At 55.5% G+C, this 16317-nt stretch overlaps 4 protein-coding genes across 5 annotated transcripts; 3 read left to right on the top strand and 1 right to left on the bottom strand.

Moving 5' to 3' along the window:
* The first annotated feature begins 76 nt into the window (after positions 1 to 76).
* Positions 77 to 1476, top strand: TIMM8A (translocase of inner mitochondrial membrane 8A). The gene is made up of 2 exons (XM_048318848.1): positions 77 to 275; positions 669 to 1476. The coding sequence occupies exons 1-2, from the start codon at positions 153 to 155 to the stop codon at positions 828 to 830; spliced, it is 285 nt and encodes a 94-aa protein (XP_048174805.1). The 5' UTR covers positions 77 to 152; the 3' UTR covers positions 831 to 1476.
* Positions 1477 to 2351: 875 nt separating this feature from the next.
* Positions 2352 to 6380, bottom strand: LOC125333158 (magnesium transporter NIPA2-like). The gene is made up of 4 exons (XM_048318846.1): positions 6191 to 6380; positions 4859 to 4949; positions 4555 to 4715; positions 2352 to 3622 (listed from the first exon to the last, which is right to left on the bottom strand). Exons 1-4 carry the CDS (start codon positions 6312 to 6314, stop codon positions 3018 to 3020), a joined length of 981 nt encoding a protein of 326 aa, XP_048174803.1. The 5' UTR covers positions 6315 to 6380; the 3' UTR covers positions 2352 to 3017.
* A 50-nt stretch (positions 6381 to 6430) lies between these two features.
* TAF7L (TATA-box binding protein associated factor 7 like) lies at positions 6431 to 12107 on the top strand. The gene is made up of 11 exons (XM_048318845.1): positions 6431 to 6627; positions 7596 to 7674; positions 7838 to 7971; positions 8306 to 8432; positions 8631 to 8689; positions 9688 to 9760; positions 10160 to 10276; positions 10378 to 10566; positions 10668 to 10780; positions 11056 to 11115; positions 11686 to 12107. The coding sequence occupies exons 1-11, from the start codon at positions 6562 to 6564 to the stop codon at positions 11728 to 11730; spliced, it is 1062 nt and encodes a 353-aa protein (XP_048174802.1). The 5' UTR covers positions 6431 to 6561; the 3' UTR covers positions 11731 to 12107.
* Positions 12108 to 12347: 240 nt separating this feature from the next.
* Positions 12348 to 16283, top strand: LOC125333473 (aryl-hydrocarbon-interacting protein-like 1). 2 transcript variants are annotated; one of them, XM_048319376.1, is made up of 6 exons: positions 12348 to 12684; positions 13323 to 13484; positions 13683 to 13871; positions 13950 to 14126; positions 14252 to 14393; positions 14809 to 16283. In XM_048319376.1, the coding sequence occupies exons 1-6, from the start codon at positions 12589 to 12591 to the stop codon at positions 15996 to 15998; spliced, it is 1956 nt and encodes a 651-aa protein (XP_048175333.1). In that variant the 5' UTR covers positions 12348 to 12588; the 3' UTR covers positions 15999 to 16283. The 2 variants fall into 2 exon arrangements, with proteins under 2 accessions (XP_048175333.1, XP_048175332.1); XM_048319375.1 differs by having other exon boundaries at positions 13305 to 13484.
* Positions 16284 to 16317: the final 34 nt, after the last annotated feature.

The raw sequence follows: 16317 nt of genomic DNA, 5'->3' as shown, positions 1-16317 counted from the left end.
CGGCTGCGGCCGCTCCGCCCCGCCGGCAGGGGGCGCCCGGCGGGCGGGCGCGCATGCGCGGCGCGGGCGGAAGGGGCGGGCGCGGCACCGGCGGCACGTGAAGGTCGCGGCGCGGCGGCACCGGGAGGGACCGGGGGGACACCGGGAGCGCCATGGACGCGCCGTCCGCCGCCGGGCTGGGCGGGGCCGACCCCCAGCTTCAGCGCTTCATCGAGGTGGAGACGCAGAAGCAGCGCTTCCAGCAGCTGGTGCACCAGATGACCGAGCTCTGCTGGGTACGGGCGGCGGGCAGGGCCGCCGGCTCCGGTGACCCGGTGGCGATGGTGGGGCAAGGCGGGCTGGGAGGCCGGGCAGACCTTTGTCCCCGGGGGGGAGGAGGCTGATGGGGACAAAATGGAGCCGCCGTGGGAGCAGCCCCAGCTCCGGTGAGCACAGAGCGGGAGGGGGCGGCTCTCCGGGCACGGCGGGGCGGGGAGAGCCACGCGTGGGGAGGGGTCAGATGCGCCCGAGGGGATGAGGGAGGGTCCCGAGAGGATCAGGATCCCCAGGTGGGGGGGACGCCAGCGTGTCCGAGGGCTGGAGATGCCCAGAGGCACGGCCCCGGTGCGGGGTGGGGGGGGGGTCGGGCTGTGGTGCCCCCGGGACCAACGGGACCCCGCTGTGTGCAGGAGAAGTGCATGGACAAGCCGGGCCCGAAGCTGGACAGCCGGGCTGAGACGTGCTTCGTGAACTGCGTGGAGCGCTTCATCGACACGAGCCAGTTCATCCTGAACCGGCTGGAGCAGACGCAGAAGTCCAAGTCGGCCTTCTCGGAAAGCCTGTCCGACTGAGCCGGACCCAGCCCCCGCCAGGCCAGGCCCTCGCCCATGCCCACTCCTGGTCACTCCGCTGCCCGAAGGAGCCAGGATCAGCTCGGGGGGTGGTTAGGATTTAATTAAATGCCAGTCTCGGGGAAGTTGCAGGCAGATGAGAGCCCACAACAGACACACGGATGCTCCACGTCGGGGTGATGTGCTGCTCCCGGCCCCGCGGGCCAGCGGCCACCTTTGTGCCAGGACCACGGTGCCATGCAGGGAGCATTTGGAATGTGCCCCCTCGGCTGAGCAGAGGGGTGCTGATCCCCGTTCCATGGGTGCTCCCAGCGCTGATGGGAAGCTCGGCTCTGGGTGAGGCCTGCCTGCGGTCGCTGCCTTAAATAGTGCTGCACAAACCAGCCCTGCTGGGCACATCCTCACCTGCCCTCGGGCACCATCGCAGGCCGGGACAGGCACCCTGAGCAAGAAGAGCATGTTGGGAACAGTGATCATCTCAGGCAGTGCCACTGTTGGAAAATACTTTCAGGCTTCCATAGGTAAATCATTCATATGGCCAAGTGACCAATTTTCACACTGCAGCACAACTCTGTCGATGCTGACTTGCTCCATTAACTGCTTTCCCTGGGTAAATGTAATAAATATTAACTGGGTCAATTTTTAATGAGATTCTCCTTTGTTCAGGTAGATCACTGCTGAGAATGGAAAATCTGGCCTTCTTGTCACTCCCCCTTCTTCCCAGTGATCCTATTTATGGCAAAATTAGTAGGAAGGGGGCATAACTGTCTTTTGGCTAGAAGGCCTTTTCTGAATACTGAGTTGTTGCTCAACTGATCTGGTCCCATGAATCAGACTTGTTTCTGGGAGAGGCTGTGGCCTTTCCTCTTCTTCCCCAGAAGGGTGACAGCTCCTGCTGTCCTCGAGAGTCACTTCTTTAGAGAGACTAAATGCAGGGAATAACTAACTGGCTGCTTTATAACCTCGTGCACCTTTACCTGTGGAGGTCACTGGCGGGAGGCCTGTGGGTGTGTCTTCTGGACCTCTGGCCCCACGACACAAAGAGGAGCTTCAAACTGGAAAAACAACCAACTACTGATCAGCTCTCCGGGAAGGCAGCAGCATTTCAGCAGTGTTCATATGCTGCAGGGCTCTGGGAAGCCTGGAGTGACACTGACAGTGGTCTGGAGCTCTACACAGGAGCCTGGTAAAGCACACAACCCATTGCAGGGGCTGCTGGACAGAGCATGTGAGCTCCTAACGTGGGTGGCTTGTAGCCAGCAGCCTTCCTGGGAACAAACTCAGGATGTGTTCAACAGCTATGCAGATGTAAACCCATGTCAGTGAGGACACAGCTGTCTAGTTATCTTTCAGATACTTACCTCAGTAGCTAAGGACTAGATTCCTGGAGTAGGTGATTCCCTCTCCTGTCCTAACTTGAGTTTCCCTGGAGCACTCTCAGAGTTCTTCCTACCCCTGTGATCCTCCATGCCTTCCAGTGCTGGCCCAGCTCTTGGTATAAATGTATCACTCACCACTTGGTAACTGAACAGATCAGTTTTTAATAGAATACAGGAAGCTTCATCAACCTGCACAGCAGACACTGCATGAAGAGGCTGGTCCCTCTGTAAGAGCCACAGCAGCATGTGGCAGCACCACTGGTTTCACAGTTTGGGCTGTATTCTGTTTTTGGATGTGAATCTGTAAATAAATTCTAGCACAGTGAGCAAAAATAAGTACTTGACAGAGGAATTTTTGCATTAATACTCTCTGTATGTCACCTTTAAAGCCAGACGTCCGTCTTCTCTCTGCATAACCTTAGCACCACGTTAGATCATTTTGTAACTGTTAATTCTGGTTTTAAAAAACCGTGTGAGCCTCCCCAAATGTGTGACCTGCCAAAGAGTCAGGGTTAGCACTGTGTTAGTGCTGCAGGCCTCTCTGCACAGCCGAGGTCTGGGTCCTAACAAGGGCAGATCAATTCTTCACATAAAATAACAGTGAAGAAGCACAGGATGCCAGGAACTGCGCAGTTCCCAGGGCTCCTGTCTGTGGCCACAGGAGGCTGCTGGCCCTGTCAGCCTCCTGTCAGTGTGGTGGTGCCTGGGGCAGGCAGAGGGTAACTCACAGCTCCTGCTCCTGCAGCAGCATGTTCAGCCTTGCACTGGGAGCAGGAAGCCAGCAGTTCAGACGCTTCCTCACCTGCTTTCACTTCTCCTCCTCCTCCTCCTCCTCCTCCTCTGCACTCTGAGAGCCCTTGTCCTCTGAGGGCAGCAGAGGCTGGTGCTGACAGGACTGATGTCTGTCTGGCCTGCCTGGCTGCAGGAAGAGGGGCAGGAGGTTGGGGGTGAAGGGCATGTCCCTGAAGGCGTGCAGGAGGAAGATGCCGGACACGATGGTGAGGAAGCCGCTGATGGAGCCGATGATGTTGTCCAGCACCATGTGCTGCCACTCCTTGAAGAGGATGGCTGAGCACATCATGACTGCTGTGGTGAACAGCACGTAGTAAATGGGTGTGACCACAGAGGTGTTGAAAATATCCAGGGCTTTGTTCAGGTAGTTGATCTGGATGCTGATGCAGATCACCAGGCACACCAGGAGCACCCAACCCAGGGGTTCTTTCAGGACTGGCTTCCCAGAGAACAATTCTTTCAGGGCAATCCCCAGGCCTTTGACACAGGATACGGACAGTGAGCCAATGGCAGAGCAGACCAAAACATAAACCAGGACGTTGCTCTGCCCGTAACGGGGTCCAGCCACAAAGATGAGCAGAAGGGAGCTCACCAGGACACACACAGCAAATACAATGAATCCTTGGGGAAAGAAAAATTCAAGAGCTCCATCAGAACACAGCAGCACCAGTGACAGATGCAAATGAACAGCAAGTAGAGGACAAGCAAGAAATTGCCCCATCAGCCTTTCTGGCCTCTATCTGAAGGGACCAGGGTTGGGAAGCCTGAGCAAAGCTGCAGAAACAGCAGCAGCTCCTTACAGTGGGATCACAAGTCAGGCTGTTGGGGATACAGCCTGTGCTGGGAAGGGCAGGGGCACAGCCAGGGGCAGGGGTACAGCCAGGCTCCACAGCACTAACAGAGGTGGGGGGCTTTTGACCACTCCAGCAGGAGGCCCAGGAGGGTGGCCGAAGGCTTGGGAAGCCATGGCTGAACTCTGCAGACTGTGATGGGATAAAAAGGAAAGTGCCACGTCACAGGAATGCCCTGCCAGCGCTCCCCCTAATGAGCAGCAACATCTACGTGTTACTCTGCTTTGCTCTTCTCCCTGTGCTTCCTTCCTGCATCTCTTGTAGCTTATTCTGCCATTTGTGCCATTCCCACATCATATCCTTGCAACTTGATTCATCCTCTAACATAAATACCAGGACTACCTGATCTTGGGCATAACTCCTTGAATCACTCGTTTATCTGTCTGAATTTCCTCCTCTGTCTTCTCTGAGCCACACCACTGCCACCCTTGTGTAAAGGAATTCCCTCTGCAATTCCTGGCACTGCCACAGGCCAATCTGTTCTGCTGAGAGCTGCATTTATTCCCCTGCTCCTCACTTTTTGCATCAATACTTCACAGACAGTAAAAAAACCAGCCCACTTGGTAACTGTTAATGATTCCAGTGGGGTGTGCAGAACAAGAAACAGCTCAATTACCATTTAGTTCGGTCCTTTCCAATTTATCCAAGGTGTATCTCACTGTCATTAGCCTGAAGTCAACAGGAAACCTTTTATTTTAGTACCTGGATCTTTGAGCTTCTCTGCCATTGATTCCAGGCTGGAAACCTCTTCTTCCTGTGGAGCATGGATCACCATCACAGTGGAGCCCAGGATACTCAGAATGCAGCCAATCTTCCCATGAACATTCAGCTGCTCATTCAAGAAGATGGAAGACAGAACTGCACTGAAAGAGAGAAAACAAACAAACAAAAAATCATCCAAAACCAATTAGGACAAGAAATGGATACCTGAGGGAAGAGAGCAGAGCAACTGCTTTCATCACTAAGGGCTGGTAGGTGAAGTGAGGGTGTTTCTGAGGCTGCTTACCTAACAAGGACACTTAGAGCACCCAGTGGAGTTACCAGTGTTGCAGGGGCAAAGGCATAGGCAGCGAAATTTGCAGCTTCTCCAACTCCCACTGCAAGAGAAACTCCTGTGAGCGTCAAAGTAGGAGCAATTCACCATTATACAAGTTTGAGTATGGTCAGGAAAGCCTCCGTTTCCTCCTGGGCATCCTGTTTCTCTGAGGTACGTTGAGCAACCAGGGAAGAACAGCACCAGCAAGAAGAAGCAGAAGCCCCACACAGGTTCTCTTGGGAAGAGAAGGCTCAGTGTTACGCACAGGGATCCTTAGTCACATGTGCGTCTACAATGAGCAGCACCCACAGGAAAGTATTTCCATAATTTCCACAAAGCTGAAAGGCATCTGTCCTTCTCCTGGAACACCTTTTACAGCTTTTTAAAAGGTAAATCAAGTACAGTTGGTTCTTAACATTGAAAAGTGTAAAGTAAAGCTGCTGAAATTGCTGTAGCACTAAACCCATGGTGCTGGATGTCCCTTTATCATTACATCCTCAGGGCAGGCCACTTCAGAAGCACTTAACCCAACCCAGCTAACCAGCTCCTCAGCTCCTGCTTAGCAGGGAAACCTAGTAATGCATGAGACTTTAGAATAGTTTAGTTACAACTAGATCAACAACATCATCAGAAACTTGGATAAAACTCAAGCAGTCAAACAGTAATGGTAATAAAAAAAAATGAAACCGACTGGAAACAACCACAAACACACACTTAAAAGACAAGGCTCTGGGGTGACTTAATTGTGGCCTTCTAATATGTGACTTAATTGTGGCCTTCTAATACGTGAAGGGAGCCTACAAGAAAGATGGAGAGAGACTTTTTACAAGGGCATGTAGTGACAGGACAAGGGGGAGTGGGTTAAAACTGAAAGAGAGTAGGTTTAGGTAACATACCAGGAAGAAATTCTTCCCTGTGAGGGTGGTGGAGCACTGGCACAGGTTGCCCAGAGAAGCTGTGGCTGCCCCATCCCTGGAAGTGTCCAAGCCCAGGTTGGACGGAGCTTGGAGCAACCTGGCATAGTGGGTGTTTCTATGGGAGGGGGTTGGAACGAGATGACCTTTAAGGTCTCCACCAACCCAAACCATTCCGTGATCCTCTGATCAGTGTGCCTTACCACAGCCTGAGCGCGGTACTTACTGCACAGCAGCCCCGCCCACCAAAGCCACTCTCGCAGGTACGCGTGCCCTCCTTGCCCTGAGTGCGGAGGAAAAAAAGGAGAAACCTCAGATGAAGCCGAACAAAACTCTCGTCACGACCCTCGGGGAAGCCAGCGGGAGCAGCGCCCGGGAGCGGCCGTACCTGCCCTGGCGCGGCCGCGGCCGCACAGCCGGAGCAGCCCCTTCTTCTTCAGCACGAAGCTGCCGCCGATGAAGGCGCTGGAGGCCAGGGCCAGCCCCAGCCCCGCGCCGAACCCGGCCCCCATGGCCACCGGCACCGGCCCGGAGGAGCGGGGACGGAGCGGGACTGGAACAGCGATGGAGCGGAAGGGGCGGCGCGCCGGCCTCGGCTTCCGCGGGGCGGGCGGGGCTGGAGCGGGGCTGGGAACGGGACTGGGAACGGGAGCGGGGCTGGGGGAGGCTCTGGCAGCCGTCCTGAGCTGGGGTCTCCGTGCAGGAGCCTTGCCGAGGGCGAGGTAAGCGCGTGTTGCTGGCAGAGCTGGAGGAGGCGGGATGAGCAAGGGCAAGGACGATGCTCCGCACGAGCTCGAGAGCCAGTTCGTGCTGCGGCTGCCGCCGGTAAGAGCTCGGTCCCTCATCCCCCTCATCCCCCTCATCCCCCTCATCCCTCTCATCCCTCTCATCCCTCATCGAGTTACACCGAGCCCAGCCCGGCCTGCCGGCCAGCACCGGCTGCGGGAGGGGTTAACCAGGCAGTGGGGAAGCTGCGGGGCTGGGAAGGGATGTGGAAACAGGCTGGGTGTTTTGAGGCCTGGGTAGCCCATTCCCACCCTTGTGAACGGATTTTCCACGGCGTCCCCTAGAGAAGTGCTCCTGACACGCAGAGCAGGAGGCTCAGAGACAACGAGAGGATTTGGGAGGGCATTTCTGTAAAGGTAGAACTTTAACAAGTACCGGCTCTTTAGTTGCTGTGGCTGTAACTGCGCTTGTTGCTGTTTGTTAGGTGCTTAAAGCTGAGACTCTTTGGCGCCCAGCGACAGGATGATAAACTAAAGCACAAGAAGTTCCACCTCAATATGAGGAAGAACTTCTTTCCACTGAGAGTGGCAGAGCGCTGAAACTGGCCAGGGAGGTTATGGAATCTCCCTCCCTGGAGACATCCCAAACCCACCTGGACACCTTCTTGTGTCACCTGCTCTGGGTGACCCTGCCTTGCCAGGGGGGTTGGACTGGATGATCTCTTCTTCCAACCCCGGTTATTCTGGGATTCTGTGAGACTGTGCCCTGCTGAGACCACAAGGGCTTGGTGAGGGGAGCTGTAACTCCCCACAGTGCTGTGGAGCTCTGGCAGGTGTCTCTGTCAGGGACCCCGCACCACTGTCACAGCTGTGTCGTGCCAGGGGTATGGAGAGCACCGGGCATAGCAGAGCCACAGGTGGTGTTGGGAGGAGGATGCAGTTCACTGTGGCTCTTGCAGCTGCTGTCCAGCATGTGGATGGCAGATGTTTAAAGCTGGGTAGGTTGGGCAGAAGCCTTTGGTAATTCTTGGAGGAAGCACACCCGCTCCTGAAGAATTCCCTTCTCAGGAATATGCCTCCACCGTACGGCGAGCAGTCCAGTCCGGGAATGTCAACCTGAAGGACAGGCTCACCATTGAACTGCACGGTGAGTGAGCAGGACCAGGGCATCTGGTCCAGGCACCTCTGCCTGTCCACAGGTGAAGCTGTGCCACTTGTACGTGTTGTCCTGTGAAGTTCTGCTGCCCAGGGCTGTATTGCCCAGGGTGGCTGTTGAGCCACAGCACTGACCTGTCCCCTGCTCTCCCCAGCGGACGGGCGCCATGGGATTGTCCGTGTGGACCGGGTGCCACTGGCAGCCAAGCTGGTGGATCTGCCCTGCATCATCGAGAGCTTAAAAACCATTGACAAGAAAACCTTCTACAAGACAGCAGATATTTGCCAGGTAGGAGCTGTCCTTCTCTCCTGCACAAACAGCTTAATTTGTTGCTCTCCTCTCCAGGAAAACCCTTGTACACGTTGGCAACTGGACACCCATTATAACATGGGTGTATACATTATTCCTGTATCTCACAGTATTAGCAGTTTAAAATTCCCCATTCCACTTGGTGTTTAGACACCTCATTCCTAAAGTGTGAAGTGTGATTGTCCTTGTGACAGCTTAACTGCTGCTGTGTCCAGCTGAGCTGGGGGTGTGTCTCCCACACCCTGAGCCCCTGAATCCCTTTGGCTCACAGCATTCAGTGGGCAGTCACTGTTCCTTTGTGTGGGGATTCCAGATGCTCGTTTGCACTGTGGATGGTGATCTCTACCCACCTTTGGAAGAGCAAACCGTGAGCACTGACCCCAAGGCAAACAAGAAGAAGGACAAGGACAGAGAGAAGAAATTCATATGGAACCATGGCAGTGAGTAGAGGCTGTGCCAAGCCCCTCCACCCCAGTATCCTGCATCTGAGCAGGGTGCTCACAGCTGCCAGGTACTGGCTGTGCTGCTGCTCCTTTCCAGGGCTCTCTCTGTTGCTGAAGGGATCTTCTCCCTTCTGACACGTGCTTCTCTCACTGAGCCATCTGCCTGACACATGAAATCTGTTCCCTCTATCACAGTCACTCTTCCCCTGAAAAATGTACGGAAGCGGCGATTCCGGAAGACAGCTAAGAAGAAGGTGAGTTGCTTCTCCCACAGATGTAGATGAAATACCCAAGGGATAGGAAGGCAGAGACATTAGAGCTGTAACTGTGACTGGTCCAGAAGCCATGTGTTTTCTTAGTATTTGTTCACGTTTCCTTGCCTGAGATGAGGGTGAGGGGAGGGTAGTAGATTTAAACACTTCTGTGGGTGCTTCCTCTGTATTTTCCAAGATGCTCCTGAGAGGAAAATCTTCCAGAGTACTGCTGGACCTCATTCCTGTGGCTGCCTTGCCACAGCACATCTGTTCCTGCTCATAGAGGAGAAAGGAAGGAAGACTCACATGGAAATGAGGCTTCACTCATTCCTGCTTTCCCAGCTTAAATCTTCTCTTTATGCAGGGCCCCTTCCCTTCCCCAAATAGTACCACTGTCACTTCAGCTGGGGGAGTGACAACAGATGGAGCTCAGAGATTGTCTCTCTGCATATGCACAAGCCAGGCAAGGTGTTGGGGAGATGCAGCACCCTGAGGCTGGGAAGACTTGTTCTTCTGTCCTTTGCAGTTTCTGAGGACAGGATTGAGTGTGATTCTGCATGACATTTGGGAAACAAATTACTTGAGACACTTGTAGCCCACAGGAGAGATTTGATATCACTGCAGTAAAATTCCTGACTAATTTAAAAGTGAAAAAATTAAGCCTTCTTTTGAGTGGGATGGGAAGGAGTTGAGCTGAGTTGACCGTCAACACCTCAAGGACTTTCTGCATACACACAGAAAGTCTTATGAAATAAGTAGTATAAGCAGAAAAGTGAGAGCACTCAACCTACCAAGGTACAAAAAAGATGGGGTTTTTTTTGGGGGGTGCATAAATTACTTCACAGTTAAATATGAGCAAATGCTGAGCAGAAAGCAGAAGATCAGAAAGCCTTGAAACAGTGCTCTATCCAGAGGTGGAGGCTTGGAGTTGGCCAGCACCAGCAGCATGCACAAGGTGTTTAACAGTGTCTCTGTTCTCTTTCCCCTCTCTGGCCCAGTATATCGAGTCTCCTGATGTGGAAAAAGAGGTGAAGCGTCTCCTGAGCACGGATGCTGAAGCTGTCAGTGTCCGTATCCTTTTAGTGGGAAAAAAGCTCAAGAGTAGGACAGGACATGTGTGTGACCTGGGGGTTCTGGAAAGAACAAGTTGAGCTTTGTGTGGGTGTGGGACACTGGGAGATAAACTCACAAGAGGCACTGAAGTTTTGGAGCTTCATCTTTGCCTTGTTCAAAGCTTATTGTTTCATCAAGGTTGCCTTTCTTATGGGCTGTACTGTTGTACTGAGCAGGAACTGAAATAGTAGAGGAGAAGTCGTCAAAAAAGAGATCTGGGATGTTTCATCCTGGGTATCTATAGGTACAAGGCCAGACTGGTTGGAGTGGCAGTGATCTGCCACTTTTAGCCTCTTCCATCACACTGCATCTTCCATGTTCCTCTTTTTCCCTTGACTCACCTGTTCTTGCTATCAGGCTGGGAAGTCATTGCTGAAGACGAAACAAAAGAAGTGGACAACCATGGTTCACTCACCAGCCTGGACATCTCCTCCCCAGGGATGTCAGGGCATAAGCAAGGCCATGGCTCCTCAGGTGCAGTGGGGAAGGCTGTTTTATTTCTAGATGTGGTTCCTGGCAAGCAAAGGGCGCTGGCAGGTCATCAGCTGTGTTTTATCTCTTTTGCCCCCACATAGAACATGATGAACTGCGGGAGATATTTAATGATATCAGCAGCAGCAGCGAGGATGAAGATGAGAGGGATCATCACGATGATGAAGACCTGAACATCATGGACACTGAGGAAGACTTGGAGAGACAACTGCAGGACAAGCTGAATGAGTCTGATGGGCAGCAGCAGGAGAATGAGGGGTCCAACCAGATCGGTGAGTGACCAGCAGAGCATGGCAGAATTGTTGGGATGCCAGGCAGGCTGTGCTTCCCAGCTCTGCTGCTGCTCTGGCTCTGAGCTCACTCTCCCTTCCAGCCATGGGCATCCAGAAACAGATTGACAACCTGAAAAGTAAACTCCAGGAAACTCAAGACAGGAGGAAGCGCCAGGAAGATCTCATCATGAAAGTGGAGAACCTTGCCCTCAAGGTGAGAGCTCTCCCAGGGTCTCTCCAAACCTGCTTAACACTGGCTCGCCATTAGATCCAGCAGGCTGATTTGGAGAAGCCAGGAGGCTTTGCCTGCTGGGTTAAAAATAGCTGTGGTGTGGCCATGCACACTGCAGCATCTCCCCATGGAGGCAAAGCAATCTGTGAAACTGGAGGAGATGAGGGGGTGGTTGTCAAAGCACCGTTTGACACGTAGCAGCACCCATTCTGTTGAGAACACACTGGTAACTGTGGTCTCCGTGTTTGTCTCTGCAGACCCGTCTCCAGGCCGTGCTGGATGAGTTCAAGCAGCAGGAAGAGCGTGAGAAACAGCAGGTGAGGAAACTCCCACAGGGGAGTGGGAGGTGGTGGGGAACGACACTGTTCTAGGCATGGCCTGACAGAGTTCCCCGAATCTTCTGCCACAGCAGCTGCTGTGAGCTCCAGTGGTACAGGTCAGGTGGGGTTGTACCTCATCTGTAGTTGCATGGAGCTTCCCAAGGCAGAAGGAGATACAAGGAGTAGGATTGACTGCAGCCTTCCTTCTGGAGGAGCCAAAACATGTCCAGTCAGCGGTCCAGAGCTGCCAAGATTGCTGCCTGGGGTAAAGCATGACACACAAACCTGTCAGCACTCATGTACCAGGAGGGCAGTGGCTGTAGGGTTGTGGCACATTCCCTGCCTGGGCAGCTCTGTTCCAGCCAGGTACCAAGGCAGGAGGTTCTCACTCTCAGATCTCTGTGGGCAGTGCCAATTCTGTCCCAGAGGAGCCCAAGCACAGCTCCAGGCAATGCACAGACAGAGCAGCCACTGGTGTGGGTAGAAGATGTGCAGGAGCACAAAAGTCCTGGGGCTGCCCAGAGTCCCAGATGTGCCTTACTGTAACATATCACTCTCTTTTCCCAGATGGCATCCCTGCAGGAGCAGCTGGAGTCCCTCATGGAGAAGTGAGGAGTGGGCCTGGGTCTTTGTGAGCAGAGCTGGAAGTGGTGGTGGCCTGCCATGCTGAAGTCTTTGCTTTATCACACACTTCTGCTGCCAGATGTGCTGCTGAGCAGTGGTAGAGGGTCCATGTCCAGAGCTGATTTCACATCCACTGTGCTGGGTTTGGCTGGTGGAGCTAAAGAATTGGACTATGGCTACGAGAGCAGCCAAAACAACAGATTTACTGTAAATAGTCAGCACTGGCCTCCCCGGGACAGCACGGTGCTGGTTTCTGCATCTTACTGAGCCTGGGGCTTGATGGGCTGTGGCCTGGTAGGAGTTTGTTCCTGTGTTTGAAGAATGCTTATATCTGCAAACCAAACTCAATAAAGTTTCCTTTTCAACCCTGGTCTGTTCCTTTGTGGTCTCCCAACCACCCAGCCCCTGGCAGGGAGCCATGCCTGGGCGCCTTTGCTGGGGCACCGCTGGGCTCCTTCCCCAAAGTGCTCTTGGTGGAGCTGGGTTAAAAGTGCTGTCACTCAGTGGGAGGAACAAGGCCCTCCTGATCAGGGAGTTCCTGTAATTCCTCAGAGACTATGCAGGCAAATCCCAGATTAACCTGACAGGGTGGGAAGAGGATTAGAAGGGCGGTTACAGAAAGCAACAGAGGACACCGGGGGCTTCAGTGAGTGTGTCCTAGGGGGGACACCCCTCTCACAACCCAAGGGCAGAGGAAGAAGGCTCTGCCCCAGCACAGAAAGGAAAAGGTCAGCAGAGGCCTTGGAAGATGATGTGTATGTCCAGATAGTGAAGAGACACCTAAGGAAGACGTGGAGCTGTAGCAGGGCCAGAGCGTGCTGGGGTGTGTGTGATCTGTGAGCAGCCATGGAGGAAACCTACCTGCTGAATGTGGAAGGGGTCAAAAAGAAGATTCTGCACGGAGGCCAAGGGGAGCTGCCAAAGTTGCAGGATGGGAGCAAGGTAAATTGTCTGGGTGGTTGTTCCTCCAGAGCCCTGGGAGAGGGAGTGGGTCTGGCATCCCTGCCCATCGTGCACAAGCCCAGCTCCAGGTCTGGGGAACAGTGAGAGCCCTCACAACACGTGTGCAGGAGGGGCTGGTTTGGGCACAGGCAGCCACGCTTCTCACAGTGACAGCTGGCAGTGCCCACGGCCTCACCTTGCACGGGGCCTGTGACATCTCCTCCCCACGGCGCCGTTAGAGCTCAGCAGCCCCAGTGGGTTGCTGAAATCTGTCTTTCCTGCCATGTGCCAAGGAGGAGTGGGATGTGCCAAAGGGTTGCTCCTGGGAGATTCCCCAGCCTTTGAGCACTCTGGGTTCCACCAGGTCCTGGTGCACACTCCGAGAGCACCCTCTGGCTTATAAAGGGGAAGCCACAGGGAGAAGCAAGACATAGCATAGATGGATGTTAAGAGATTCAACCATCTGCTGGCTGTCTTAAGTGGGCAAGAGGCACAATCTCCTGCTGTGGGGGGAGAGCTGCCAGTCAGACCAGCACAGTGCTGGGAGCAGGCTTCACCCCACAGCTGAGGTCATCGTAGCTACTGAGGGGACTCTGACCACTGGGCTCTCTCTGGGGCAGTTCACCTTCCACTTCCAGACGCTGAAGGATGACTTTGAGCGGACAGTGATCGATGACAGCCGGGAAGCTGGCATGCCCATGGAGATCATCGTGGGCAAGATGTTCAAGCTGGAGATCTGGGAGACGCTGCTCAGCTCCATGAGGATTGGGGAGGTGGCAGAGTTCTGGTGTGACATCATTGTGAGTGAGGGGCCCATAGATGCCCACTCCCCCCCTTCCTGCAGAGCAAGGGCACAGCACCATGCTTCCCAGAGATGCTCTGACCTTGTCTGGTGCAAACATGGGATGTCACTTGGCCTCAGCACCAGGGGGGCTGCCCCAGACAAGGGGGTGCAGATGGCCCCCCAGGGCTGAGCGGGGTGCTCCCTCTCCTTGCAGCACACAGGCATGTATGCCCTGGTCTCCAGGGGCATGCGGAGGATCGCGGAGGGACGGGACCCCCTGGAAGGCCAGAAGCACCGCTGTGGCATGGGCAACATGTTTGACTACCACAGCACGGGCTACGATGACCTGGACGAGCTGCAGCGGACACCACAGCCTCTCATCTTCATCATGGAGCTGTTCCGGGTAAGGGGGATGGCGGGGATGGCTGCCAGAGCGGGAAGAGCTGGGACAGGCCACTCAGAGCTCCTCCTGCCCGCGCAGGTGGAGGACCCCTCGGCGTACAAACGGGACACCTGGGCCATGAGCAAGGAGGAGAAGCTGGCAGCAGTGCCTGTGCTGCACAGTGAGGGCAACCGCCTCGTCCTGCGCAGGGAGTTCGCGCAGGCGGCGGCCAAGTACCAGGAGGCTGTCATCTGCCTCAGGAACCTCCAGGCCAAGGTGAGCAGGACCAACACCTCCCCAGCCCTGCCTGGGTCACCCCTCACAGCGCTTCCCTGTGTGCCTTGGGTGCCTGGGATGGGGTGGACACAGCCATGAAGGGCCCTGTGTTGCTCGCGGGGCAGGAGAAGCCGTGGGAGGATGGCTGGCTGAAGCTGGAGAGCCTGGTCACGCCGCTGGTGCTCAACTACTGCCAGTGCCAGATGGAGCTCGGCGAGTACTACGAGGTGCTGGAGCACACCACGGAGCTTCTCCAGAAGCACAATGGTACCTGTGCCCTGCATCCCAACCCCTGCTGTCCCCAAGGCTCCCAGGGACTCCATCCTCTGAATCCCCCATCCGTGACAATGCTCATCCCGTGTCCCTCTGCCTGTGATAGTACCTATGTCACCTGGATCCCCACGTCCCAGTTCACCCTGCCCATGACACTGCTCATGTCCTTGGTTTCCCCAGCCCACCACACCGTACTGCCCCTTTCCACGATGATCCCTGCCCTCCCTGTGCCCTCCTGCCTGCAGTGGCAGTGCATAGCCCAGGTCTCCCTGCCCTCCTTACAAGTGTGTCCACCCCACACCCCACTGCCCCGTGCGCTTCATGTCCCCTGGTCCCCAGGATCTCCAGCTCCTGTGGCTAGTGGCCCTGAGCTGCAGGACCCCCGCTGGGGGCTCTTCTCCCCTGGCAGACAACGCCAAGGCCTATTTCAAGCGGGCGAAGGCCCACGCTGCTGTCTGGAACGAGCGGGAGGCACGGGAGGACTTCCAGCGCGTGGCTCACCTCGACCCCTCCATGGCGGCTGCAGTGAAGAAGGAGCTGAAACAGCTGGGGGAGAGGATGAGGAAGAAGCACGTGGAGGATCGGAAGCGCTACCAGGGCCTCTTCCAGTCGTCCCAGGGTCTGAAGGCCCGTGAGGGGCAGGAGAGCAGGGAGGTGGGTGATGGGGCACCTCAGGGTGAGGCTGGGGTCCGGGACAGCCCTGGGCAGGGGGAGCAGGATGCTGAGACTGAAGTAACAGGACAACCAGGGGCTCTGGAAGCAGAACAAGGGACCCCCAGGGCTGGGGGTGAAGGGGCAGCACCAGGAGGAGAAGCCCGGGGAGAGCCTGTGGGAGAAGAGGTGGAAGGGAGGGATCGGACAGCAGTGGGGGAAGAAGTAAACCTGGGCACCTGTGGGGCAAAGTCAGAGAGCCTGGGAACAGAGGAGGAAGGTGAGGAAGAGGAAGAGAGGGAAGAGGAAGAAGAGGAGGAAGAAAAGGAAGAAAAAGAGGAGAGCAAAGAGGAAAAGGTGGAGAGGGGGGCAGAGGAAGAAGATGAGAAATTAAAAGAGGGTGAAGAAGTGGAAAAGGACGAGGAAAAGGACGAGGAAAAGGACGAGGAAAAGGACGAGGCAGTAGCAAAAGGGAAAGTGGAGAAGGACAAAGAGAAAGAGAGTCTACCAGCAAAACTGGGAAAGCCTGAAGCAGGGCAATGTGGGACAACAGGGGAGACAAAGGCAGCAGGGCTAGTGCAGGGCTTGGAGCAAGGAGCCAGTGGAGCAGAGGGAGCTGGCACAGGGAATGAGGCCCAGGCTCAGCCAAAGAGAACCCCAGAGCTGGGGGCTCCCAGCGAGGGGCTGGGTTCAGCTGAGGGGCCCCCAGGGCTGGAGGATAAAACGTCTGGGGAGGGTCTTGAAGAGGTGAGCTGCAGGGAGCAAGGAGCAGGCAGTGGACAAGAAAATTCTGGGGAAGGCAACATCCCACCAGAGAGCTTCACCTCTGGGGAAGATGAGGAGCTGGGTGGAGGGGCAGAAATACCCTCCTGCCCCATAACAGCCAGAGAAGGGGGTGCTGCACCCCTGGAGCAACGCAGCAAAGAGCAGGGCCATGACCAGCCCTGAGCAGGGTCAGTCACCCCTGCTTGGGGAAACAACTGCCAGGCCACTGACAAAAAGGCACAGCACAGCCAGCAGGGCTCCTGTACCCTGAGAAGGAGCCCCGGGGCTGGGGACTGGCCGGGCAGTGACACGGGAACAATGCTGTCCTCACCCTTCCACCGCCTGGCCCACCAGCCCCACTGTGCGGCAGCGCCCGCCGCACCCCTGCCCCGACTCCCCGGCTCCAGCGCCTTTCAGCTGGGCGCCACCGAGCTTTGCTGGCTGAGAAATAAAAGCTCTTCCCTGGCACCATGGGCTGGATTTGTTCCTGAACGTGACCAGC

This window comes from Corvus hawaiiensis, chromosome 14, assembly GCF_020740725.1.
Source record: "Corvus hawaiiensis isolate bCorHaw1 chromosome 14, bCorHaw1.pri.cur, whole genome shotgun sequence".
In the NCBI taxonomy this organism is placed as follows: Eukaryota; Metazoa; Chordata; class Aves; order Passeriformes; family Corvidae; genus Corvus; species Corvus hawaiiensis.
This window is presented reverse-complemented; position numbering and strand designations above follow the sequence as displayed.

Bases quoted from the DNA above. Each gene is read 5' to 3' on its own strand.
- TIMM8A (XM_048318848.1), top strand. From the start codon at position 153: ATGGACGCGCCGTCCGCCGCCGGGCTGGGCGGGGCCGACCCCCAGCTT. The intron at 276-668 runs GTACGGGCGGCG...CGCTGTGTGCAG, and splicing joins AGATGACCGAGCTCTGCTGG to GAGAAGTGCATGGACAAGCC.
- LOC125333158 (XM_048318846.1), bottom strand. From the start codon at position 6,314: ATGGGGGCCGGGTTCGGCGCGGGGCTGGGGCTGGCCCTGGCCTCCAGC. The intron at 4,950-6,190 runs GTACGGCCGCTC...TTTCTCTTGCAG, and splicing joins CCGCGGCCGCGCCAGGGCAG to TGGGAGTTGGAGAAGCTGCA. The intron at 3,623-4,554 runs GTACTAAAATAA...TCTTTCCCCAAG, and splicing joins AGAGAAGCTCAAAGATCCAG to GATTCATTGTATTTGCTGTG.
- TAF7L (XM_048318845.1), top strand. From the start codon at position 6,562: ATGAGCAAGGGCAAGGACGATGCTCCGCACGAGCTCGAGAGCCAGTTC. The intron at 6,628-7,595 runs GTAAGAGCTCGG...TTCCCTTCTCAG, and splicing joins TCGTGCTGCGGCTGCCGCCG to GAATATGCCTCCACCGTACG. The intron at 8,690-9,687 runs GTGAGTTGCTTC...TCTCTGGCCCAG, and splicing joins GGAAGACAGCTAAGAAGAAG to TATATCGAGTCTCCTGATGT.
- LOC125333473 (XM_048319375.1), top strand. From the start codon at position 12,589: ATGGAGGAAACCTACCTGCTGAATGTGGAAGGGGTCAAAAAGAAGATT. The intron at 13,872-13,949 runs GTAAGGGGGATG...CTGCCCGCGCAG, and splicing joins TCATCATGGAGCTGTTCCGG to GTGGAGGACCCCTCGGCGTA. The intron at 14,394-14,808 runs GTACCTGTGCCC...CTCCCCTGGCAG, and splicing joins GCTTCTCCAGAAGCACAATG to ACAACGCCAAGGCCTATTTC.